This window comes from Malania oleifera, chromosome 9 (assembly GCF_029873635.1).
Source record: "Malania oleifera isolate guangnan ecotype guangnan chromosome 9, ASM2987363v1, whole genome shotgun sequence".
NCBI lineage: Eukaryota > Viridiplantae > Streptophyta > Magnoliopsida > Santalales > Ximeniaceae > Malania > Malania oleifera.
The window spans coordinates 24,059,495-24,070,950 of NC_080425.1; the positions used below are offsets into that span (position 1 = coordinate 24,059,495).

At 36.0% G+C, this 11,456-nt stretch overlaps 1 protein-coding gene across 1 annotated transcript; it reads left to right on the forward strand.

Moving 5' to 3' along the window:
* The first annotated feature begins 4,936 nt into the window (after positions 1 to 4,936).
* Positions 4,937 to 7,347, forward strand: LOC131164740 (L-type lectin-domain containing receptor kinase IX.1-like). The gene has a single exon (XM_058122172.1). It carries the CDS (start codon positions 5,160 to 5,162, stop codon positions 7,194 to 7,196), a length of 2,037 nt encoding a protein of 678 aa, XP_057978155.1. The 5' UTR covers positions 4,937 to 5,159; the 3' UTR covers positions 7,197 to 7,347.
* Positions 7,348 to 11,456: the final 4,109 nt, after the last annotated feature.

Consider the following 11,456-nt stretch of genomic DNA (forward strand, 5'->3'; position numbering starts at 1 on the left):
GCACAATTTATGAATTTTTGATAATTTTTTTATCGGAGGAAAATTTTCGGGAACCAAAACCGACACCTGTTTGTATTTTGTACATAACTTCTCCGTCCAAACTCCAATAGAGACCATTCAAATTTCTAGAGAAAGAGAAAAGGATTATCTACAACTTTTGTGTTTTGAGTTTTGTGAGAAACAGGCTCCAAAAGAGTCAGATTTGCGATGAACAGAGAACAACAAAAATGAAAAAATATATATATACTTGGGTTATTGATGTGACCCGGCCATGCAGGCCGGGTCAATCCTCTCCATCTGGGTCTAGGGCACCCAATGTCCCCTTTTTATTCCCCTACTTCTTCCCCCTGCGCAGGCAGCCCCCGGGGCTCCCCATTCTCCTATTCTCCTTCTTCTTCTTCTTCTTTAGTTTGTTTGTTTTTTTTGTTCTTTTCAATTCTGCTTTGCTCCTTCTCTGATCTCTCATCCTTCTTCCCTCCCCATCTCCATCCCTCCTCTATTTTTTTTTTACCCCTTTGCAGCTTCTCTTTCCTTCTTCAACCTCCATCTGCCTTCCGATTGCAACTCCAGCCTTGGACTACAGCACTTCCTCCGAGCCAACTCTCCTCGGCCAAAACATCACCAGTAGCATTCCAGAACTTCAGCAACAGCAAGACCTCCTTCAAGCTCTCCAGTGTTGGGTTCTTCCAGACCAGCAGGCCACTAGCAGCAACCCTCAGCTCTCGGCCAGTCCAGCAAGTCCCACACCAGCACCACAGCAAGCAAGCTGCTTCAACCATCAACACCCGAGTCTCCCCACCATCAGCACAAGCAGCCTCTGCACATCTCTCCCGCCTGAAATTTCTCTGTTTTACTCTCTCTCTCTCTCTCTCTCTCTCTCTCTCTCTCTCTCTCTCTCTCTCTCTCTCTCTCTCTCTCTCTCTCTCTCTCTCTCTCTTTTCTATCTCTTTCTTTTATTTATTTATTTATTTATTTATTTATTTATTTACTTTTTTTTTGTATTGAAAGTTGGACATGGTTAAATTAGTATTAAGGTTTATTTTAGATTTTAAATAATTGTTAAGTTGTTTTTGCCTATGGAAAATTAAATTAGCTGTGTTTTTTTTTTTGTTCAAGATTTATTTTTATTTCTTTTGTTGAAACTCAATTTAGATTAGGTTTGGTTTTATCAAAGTTTGTATTTTTCTTATGGTCTTTCGTTTTATTGATGCAATGAGCCACCATGGAATTAATTTAACCCGAAAAGTGTGTATTGTAAGCATGAGTGGCTAAGTTCGGTAACTCGAATTGTGGGTCAAAGTTGTTTGCTTTCCATGGTTTGTTAGTTTCCCTAAAATATTATTGCTAACCTTTTATTTGGTTGAAACCGAAAATTTAAGGCATCGTTGATAAATCGTTGGCTTTTATTTCTTGTTTTGTTGTTGACGTTGGGCACATCAAAACCTTGATTTAATCTAGGATTTTAATCAACTTATTTTTACATAAAATTCGGTTTATGCGTAATAAGAGTTTTTATTTTCTTCCGTTTGGATGTGGCCAATTTACTCGATCGTTAGTAATAAAATTTCATCTTATTAATGCCTTGGTTGGATTAACAAGAAGAGGAGTAAGGCCTAGGGAATTAGTAAACGATGGAAGCAAGCAAACATTGACCCGTAATCCGAGTATTTGGTAAATTGTTTCAATTAATCTGTTTAGTTTTGGTTGCGTTATTAGATTTACATTTTTGGAAAATTGATAAAATTTCAGTTTCATTTTGATAGTTTACTCAAGCTTCTCTCATTTTGTTTACTGTTTTCAAAAATCGTAAAAGACAAAAAAGATTTTCAAAACCCATTTTTCAACAACAGGATTTCACTAAACTTTTATAAATACTTTTATACTCAGTGGTTCCTATGGAATACGATCCTAGACTCATCCTTAATACAACTTGACACTTCTACACTTGGAAGCACAACTCAAAACGAGTCAGGTCTCGTCGACGAACAAACTTGTTGGGATCATCGACGTGGACACATGTCTCGTCGACGAGGAATTACCGAGAGGGCTATTTCAGGGCCTGAAATTCGTCAATGAAGGTTATGAGTTCATCGACGAACCCCCTTCTTGACTTCGTCGACGAAGGCCAATGTATAAGTATGCCAAATTTGGATTTCAACACAGAAAACTCATATGCAGCTCTTTCTCTCTCTCTAGATTTCCATCCCCTCTGCCTTCTCTCCTCGATTTCGGCCCTGTTGTTCACCGGATTGACGATCCGAAGCCGCCACGTCACTCCTGGGAAGATTCTCTTTACATTTGTTGGAGTGATTTGTAGGTCAGGCTAACTTGGGAACCATCCCAAAATTTGGGTAAGTTAGTTAATTTCAATATTATTGGGTATTTGAAGTTTCTGTTCTGAGGATAATATGTTAAGAAAGCAAATACTGAAGTTTTGTTGGGGAAAATGTTAATTTCAGGGTGTTGTGCTGGGAACACTACAAGTGTAGAAATTAGGGGTTTTGTAGGCTTCCCAGTAAACTAGGTAAGAGGATAAATTAAGTTAGAAATTTTCCATGAAATTATTTATTTATTTACAGCATTAAATTTTAGGAAAGTATGTATATTATATAATTATGTTTGGGAAATACTAATATGTACAAGAATATGATTTAAACGTGTTTAATCAAAAAATATGATTTTGGAACAGATTTTACATTCAGGAGATTACCCTATTTCTATGTGGCATGAGTTTAATTTCCATATAATGTGTGTATCAGAATGGAATGTTTTTCCCAGATCAAGCATGATATAATAGTTTTCATGGCAATTATAAAACAGTACAGGAATCATGATTTTACATATTAAACAGTACAGAAAAATCATGTTCAATATATTATGTTATGTATGCTGGCGCAGATGTCGTGTTTCATGTTATGTATGCCAGCGCAAATGTTGTATTTCATGTTATGTTATGCCAGCGCAGATGCCGAGGTTCATGTTGGCGCATATGCCATAATCAAGTATAATCAGACAGAATGTATGAAATATTTACATGACAGTTATTATTATGAAATACGAAACTGTTATGTTTAGTATATGAAACTTATTATATGTTATCAAAACCCTGATGACATAGTTTAGTACAGTTTTAGGAGTATCGTACCGTAACTATATGTTCAGAATTATGATAGTGCCTACCACACGACTAGTAGTGTGGGAGATGGCAGTCGATGTGGCTTTAGTGTAGAATGGAGTAGTCCCCTTGGTTGTCCGAGAGCAGGTAGGGACAGACTCATCATACTTACAGACTTACGTTTGATCTGGCATGGTCGGTCAGCCATTGATAGGTCCCGCCTTCGAGTTGCACAACCTAGTCATGTGGAGGTAAGACATGACATCAACTAGCTATCCATCCTGGGTGTATTTCAATATTGTATAGTTATATAAGATGATTTTCATGTATAGAAATCTAGTATGCTCTATTATGATATGACAAATTATGTTTTACTCAGTTCTGCTACAAAAAGATTTTATCAGATATGCTATTTATACTGTTTATATATATAACATGAAAATGCTCATAGCGCCACACACTAATATTAGTTTATTTTCTTTACTGAGATGTGTCTCATTCCAACTATATAAACATTTCAGGAAATCTAGGTAGAAGAGCAGATAGAGCTCTGCAATAGTAGAGACCGGTGGGGCTACCCTGTCTGAAGGGTGAGTTGTTGAGTTAGGGTTAGGTTTATTTTTGGGTTGAGACCCTAGAGTACTTTTGGTCTTTTGTGGATGATTGTATATATAACATAGGGTCTAACTAGTTCTAAAATTTTAATTTTTTACTTATTTTCAAAATTTTCTATTTCCTACTATTGAACAAACATTTATTAGCAACTAATATAAAATAAATTTCACCATTTATTTTGTTATTTAAACTCTCACACCATCATATATGATAATTTTTTTTCCTTTCTAGATAATTAATTCAACTAAAACAACCACCAATCCTTCAACTTGTTAAATATTTGTATTATAATTTAGTTTTTGATTTTATAACATTTTGTTTTCAAATGATGATTGAAATCCTTTTGAAGAATCCCATTTGGATCATTGTCATTCCCATGGGAATTTAATCATTGTATTCTTGGTATTATATTCCTTTATTGGCACGGAGACAACAATTATTCATATAAAAATTAAGTAATACAGAAATGCCACACCCACCTCCTTATTAGTTACTACATTTGTACACTTATGTGCTGCATTGTGGATATTATACTGTATGTATGGAACAATAATGGATATTTATGTGGAAATTATTAATGAATATAATTCTTACTAAAGTTAAATTGAAAGAAAAATGTATTCTTAGGGAAGAGGAGGATGCTAGGTGTACATTGTGCAATATAGATCCAGAGACCTCATCTTGGCTTTTTCTACAATATCCCGTAACACAACCAATATGGTTTGCTTCTCCATTACAGTCTAAATTGGACAATTTGATGATTAGTGGGATATTCAAGGTAACCTAGGCAATCAAGTATAACAAATTGGAAATTGGAATTATTTTGAAACTTCTTGCAATATTTTCATTGCATATATGGAGAAAAAAAAAAGAGAAATGATCATTTACACTACTAATTACTAAGTAGATCTGTTTGGTTCTGTGTAAAAGGGTGTGCAACTTAGCGATATAAATAGAATGGGAAGAGTAGGAACTCTCGTGGAGTATTATATTTTATATCGTATTTTTTTACTATGGAGAAATAGAAACGAAAAATAGAAAATAGCAATAATATTAAACAAATCCCTTTTATTATTATATTTTTGCTTATGTTATTAGAAAGGCTAACTCTCTAGCCCACTAGGTAACTGGTAGATATTTTTCTGAGCATCCTCCTTTTAAATCTTCTTACTTGTAATGATAACTTAATGAATTGTAATGTTATTTTGTTAATATAAGTGTTTTTTATTTCATTGAAAAAAAAAATGTAGTATAATTTTCATGCAGTGAAATGCAGTTAGCATAGAATTCATACTACATTCACTTTATTAATTGGGTCACATCATCGACCAAATTTTCTAGGCACTCAGTTTAAAAAAGATAATGGAGTCCCTTTCCCACCATGTCTGCGTATCATACACGGCGACTGTAACCTCATCATTTGCGAACAATGGCAGGCTGCAAACTCACTTGGATTAATTCTCTCACAACATGCATCTTCTTCCTCATCCTCACACTGATGCCTTCTGCAACACCACTCTCCTTCAACCTCACGAGCTTCACCCCCAACACCACCCAGCTGATCCTCCAAGGAGACGCCTCAACCTCAAACTCATCTCTCCAACTCACCATCAACCAACAGGACAAGCCCATGAACGAGAGCCTCGGCCGAGCCACTTACGCCCACCCACTGCATCTCTGGGATAACGCCTCCCGAAATCTCGCCGATTTTACCACCACTTTCTCATTTTCCATCAATTCCAGGAACAGTTCAAATTTCGCCGACGGGTTTGCCTTCTTCCTCGCCGCCGGCGACTTCCCGTTCCCGGTCTACAGGCTCGGTGGCGGCCTCGGCCTCATCGACGGGGTCTTAGATACGCACCCGTTTGTTGCCGTGGAGTTCGACACTTTCAGCAACGAGTGGGATCCAAACGGCACCCACGTGGGTATTGACATCAGCACCATGAAATCTGTGAGTAACGTTTCGTGGATGGGCAGTATTTTGGATGGAAAAAGAATCAACGCCTTGATTCTTTACAATTCCAGTTCAAAAAATTTGAGCGTTTCCTTCACTGGATTCAGGGGAAACGCGACCATCCAAGAAAGTCTTCACTACGAAGTTGATCTGAGAAGGTACTTGCCGGAATGGGTCCAGGTCGGGTTCTCCGGCGCGACGGGGAAGTACTATGAGTTGCATACCATTTATTCTTGGGAATTCAGTTCAAAATTGCAACTTAGTGAAACTTCTACAAGTGGTTCAATTGCAAATCAACCCGGAAACAAGAACAGGAAGGGATTAGTTCTGGGATTATGTGTCGGAGCAGGCGTTGTGATCGGGATACTCTGTTTGGCTTCTTGCAGCCTGCGGGTAAGGAAATTCAAAGGCCAAAACGAAACAGATCCTCTGTTCGACGGAGCCATAGATGATGAATTCGAGAAGGGCACCGGTCCCAGGAAGTTCTCCTACCGCGAATTGGCCCGCGCGACAAAAAACTTCGCGGCGGGGTCGAAGCTCGGAGAGGGCGGGTTTGGCGGAGTCTACAGAGGTTTCTTGAAGGAGTTGAATTCCCACGTCGCGGTGAAGAGGGTCTCAAAGGAGTCCAAACAGGGCATAAGGGAATACGCAACGGAAATAAGGGTCATCAGCAGATTAAGGCACAGAAATTTAGTACAATTGATAGGTTGGTGTCACGAAAAGAGACAACTCCTTCTGGTCTACGAATTTATGCCCAACGGGAGCTTAGATTCCCACATATTCAACTCAGAGCGCACATTGACATGGGCGCAGAGGTTCAACATAGCCCGCAACTTAGCCTCCGCTCTTCTGTATCTCCAGGAAGAATGGGAACAGTGCGTAGTTCACAGAGACATAAAATCAAGCAACGTGATGCTGGATTCGAGCTTCAACGCCAAATTGGGGGATTTCGGGCTTGCCCGATTGGTAGACCACGCGAGGGGGGCTCGGACCACCGCGGTAGCCGGCACCATGGGGTACATGGCGCCGGAGTGCGTCACGGCTGGCAGGGCGAGCAAGGAGTCGGATGTGTTCAGCTTCGGCATCGTAGCGCTGGAAATTGCGTGCGGGAGAAAACCCATAGACGCCAACGCTGAGGAGAGCGATACGGTGTTAATGGTGGAGTGGGCATGGGATCTGTACGGGAGGGGGAGGGTTCTGAAGGCGGCGGACGCGAGGCTGCGCGGCGATTTTGACGAGAGGGAGATGGAGTGCTTACTGGTGGTGGGGCTTTGGTGCGCGCACCCGGACCAGAGTGTGCGGCCGCCGGTGAGAGAAGCGATTCAGGTGCTTAATTTTGAAGCGCCGCTGCCTAGGCTGCCTTCGAAGATGCCGGCGCCCACGTTTCTGGCGCCTGTGGGGAGCATTCCTGCGGTGGCGCGGCCGTCGTCCCTCGGCGTCGACGGTGGTGTTTCCGATAGGGGCCACGCAGACGGATCTTCTAGTCACAGTAATAACACAAGTTCCTCGTAGGTTTTTTAAGCGTAGTTCTTTTGTTTCCCTCTCCAATTTTGTTGGGTTGGAAGAGGCTGTCCAAATGTACTCAATTGAATGTGCATTGTTTTTTAATGGTGGCTCCTATTATTCAAATATAATATGAAGTGTGTGTGTGTTTTTCTGGTAACTTGTTTTAGAAAAAATCTAGGCAGGTAGAGTAGCCGAGGAGGAGGATCCTAACCCTTTCAAAGAGGGGTGTCCGCTTATAAAAAACTTTCATAACTTTTTAAGTTCCTTTTATAAATAATGAAAGATAACTTTTTAACCACTTAACGTTTAAAGGATAGTTAAAAATTCAAATAATTCATTGCCATATTTTAAATTTAAAAGGCATCATAATTGTGTAAATTTAATCCCAAAAAATTACACAATTCCTCTATCTCTTCGTGTTAAACCATAGCAATTTTACAATACGGGAATAGTTTCTTATGAATCTGTATTCTAAAAATATTATTATTAAGTAATAATCAATAAATCTATAATTTGGTTTGGGGAAGTATGAATATTAGGATTCTAAATTTAAATCTATATAAATTTTAAGGAAAATCAATGTGCTTTATTCTTATCTTGAATTCTAAATTCTCCAACACTCAAAAACATCTTTTTTTTTTTAAATATCCTAAATCTTTCCAGGATAATAGGAGATTCAAATGAGTTTTTTCCCAATTTATTATTGTTTTATAATAAAATATATAGAAAATACTCTGTTTGAAAAAATATTTCCCAGTTTGATACTCACTTAATCTCACTGCACCAAGCAATGAGATTTAAAGGGTCAAGGCGATTGGAATGTTGACACGTGGTGGTCTAGCGAGACTTGCCTGCAAATGGAACTAGCGCATGGGTTTGTCAACGAGTTTATCAGCTGCATTTAAAAGAAAAAAAAAAATCAGGGGGGATGGGGAACAAGGGTGACGCATGTGTCAACTGAGTTAGCAAGAGGGGTAGGGAGAGGGGGGAGGGGGTCAGTCACTTCTATTAGTAAAAAAAAAAGGGGGTGAATGGACATGCTCAAGACTTAAAAATCATGACTTAATTTTCTAAAATATTAAGACTCAACTTAAAAATATCAGGACTTAATTTAAAAAGTACCGAGACTCAAAAATTGGGACTTAATTGTTTAAAATACCAAGACTCAATTTAAAAATATCGGGACTCAATTTACAAATATCTGAGATTCAGTTTAAAAATACTTAACTCAGTTTAAAAATATCCATGACTCAATTTAAAAATATTGGGACTCAATTTAAAAATGTCTTCAACTCAGTTTAAAAATATTCGAGATTTAATACCAACACTCAACTTAAAAATACCAAGACTCAATTTAAAAATATTGGGACTAAATTTAAAAATATCGGGACTCGGTTTACAAATATCTGAGATTCAGTTTAAAAATACTGGACTCAGTTTAAAAATATCTAGGACTCGATTTAAAAATATCGAGACTCAATTTAAAAATGTCGGGACTTAGTTTAAAAATGTCTTCGACTCAGTTTAAAAATATTCGGGATTTAGTTTAAAAATACCGGGACTCGCCCGTCCCCCAGCTAAATAGTCAATTACCCTCCCCCCAAACCAAGTCGCATGAGATCCAATTGTAAAATTTATTTAATAAAATATATATTATTTTCAAAATTTTAAGATTTATATAAAAATATGTAAATAAAAAAAATATTTTTAAGTGTCATTTAATACTAAAAATATTTTCCACTTTTTATTTATTTTTCAAATGAAACAAAAAAAGTCAATTTTTAAATTTCAAAATATTGTACAAAAATAAATACAATAATAAAAAAATTTGAAATAATTTACTTTTGAGAATATTAAGACAAAAAATGACATTTTATTTTCTAATTACATTAAAAATTATTTAACATACAAAGAAGAAATTAAATTTTTTATATACAAAAAAAAAAAACATAACAAAACAAAATAAATATATGAAGAACGGTAGCTTCTGGTTAGAATTGGTTAAAAATGAATAGAAATATAATGAAACACAAAAAATTAGTTTTGGTCTCAAATTTTTTTTACACAAAACTTAAGATATTATTATACACTCTAAATCACCAAAGATGTCAAAATGGATCAAAATGTAGTAAAGACATAGAAGGTTGGGACGGGTGGACTGTGAATTCTAGTATTTTTAAACTGAATCCTGGATATTTTTAAACTGAATCTCGGATATTTTGAAACTAAGACTCGTATATTTTTAAATTGAATCTTAGATATTTTTAAACTGAGTCTCGTATATTTTTAAATTGTGTTCCGGACTTTTTTAAACTGGGTCTCAAATATTTTAAAATTGAGTTTCGAAAATTTTTAAACTGAGCCCCAATATTTTTAAATTGAGTTCTGATATTTTTAAATTGAATCCTAATATTTTTAAGTTGAGTCCTGGCATTTTAAAAAATTAAGTCCTGATTTTTAAGTCTCGATATTTTTTATATTGAGTCCCGATATTTTTAAAGTATTATGAAATAAAAAATAAAATATAACAAATAATAACATATATATATATAAACCAATTCCCCCTCTCCTCTCTCCCTGCCCCTCCCGCTGACTTGGCTGACGCCCACCCCCTTTTTTTCTTTTAAATGCAGCTGACAAATTCGTTGACAAATCCATGTACCGGTTTCATTTGTAGGCAAATCTCGCTGGATAGTCCAGCGAGATTTACTAGCTACATGTCAAAGTTTCAATTGTCCTAACTTTTTAAATCTCGTTGGATCAAGTAGTGAGATTACGTGAGTATCAAATTAGGAAATATTTTCTCAAATAGATTTTTTTTATATTTTATTATAAAATAATAATAAATTGGGAAAAAAACTCGGATTCAAAGTCTTGCATTTTCTAACGGGCCCTTCTTAACCCTAACACCCATGTCTCAAATTCAAAGTGAACATGCAGGAGTGATTTGACTTGACAGTATTAAATATAATTTTTATCATTTGCTTTAGGAAAGTCGTTTCCACTTTTAAATTGTATTTTATTTTTCACGTAGAAAAAGATAATCATCTGAGTTCAACTTTAATTAAACTTGTTCCTGTGCGCCTTTTATTAAATGCACTAAGTAGACTAAGTAGGGAAAGCGACATAATGTTTATCCATCTAATAATTTTTTTTATTAAACATAAAGATATAAACAAATTCTATTTCTTATTTTTAAAAATAAATTGCCTGGTATTTATAACAAAATTAATCTAGCCAAAAACTGAAATTTCTTATTTTCAATTCATTAAGATAGATTCAACACGCAATTTTAGTAAGTACATAGTATAAAAATTAAATAATTTGACATTACTTCCATATGATCAACACAATGTTACAAAAGTAATTTTTCATCGTGGGAGTCAAGTTTATCATGTATTGTATGCATTGATTGAATTTGGATTCATTGTAAACATTAGATAATTAAACTTAAAGCCCCCTTAAATATTTTCACACTATTCTTAGTATTTTAATTTTAGCTATTTTTATTAACTCCGGAGGTAGAGAGAGAGAGAGAGAGAGAGATGTGTATACAAGTTAGATATGTGACAATAAATTATTTTCTTCAACCACTATCTTTGTATATTGTAGACACCCCATTTTGACCGAAGCCAAATATAACAAAAATTATGCATCTTTTTTTTTTTTATTGTTTATACAACTACAGTAGAAATACGAAGAAGGGGGGTTCGGAACATGCAAAGAAATATAGGGAAATACTATGAAAAATACAAAGAAATATAAGGAAAATACAATAAGGGAATATGCAAAAATATTCTGCTGGTCCTGCTAGCACATGCACACACGCACAAAAAGAAAATGTTAAAGAAAAATCAAGCTTTAAAAGAGAGGATATTTGTTTCTTAAAATCAATTTATCTACGATAAATTGAATGATTTGTTTCTCAAAATTGAATGACTCGCAATGAAGAAGATTGATTTGTTCCCCAAATCAATTGTTTGGCTAGAAACTCACATGAAATGAAATTGGCAAAGGAAATCTGATTGCCTAAGAGTGTTTGATTCAGTTTTAATGTTGGTCGAGACCCTAATCCTATAAATAGGGGCCTCCGAAAAAGGAGAAAGGACACTGAGCAATTGAGAGACACAATGGAAGACAATTGAGAGACTATACACACAATATTCGGTGTCTCTTGAGAAAATACACGAATATTGAGAGAGAAGTGGGGAATATCGGTGGTGAAGGGCAGATTGGGTCCTTCCAAAGCAAGCTAAAGGCTCAGAC

Coding starts and splice junctions, on each gene's coding strand:
- LOC131164740 (XM_058122172.1), top strand. CDS start 5,160: ATGGCAGGCTGCAAACTCACTTGGATTAATTCTCTCACAACATGCATC.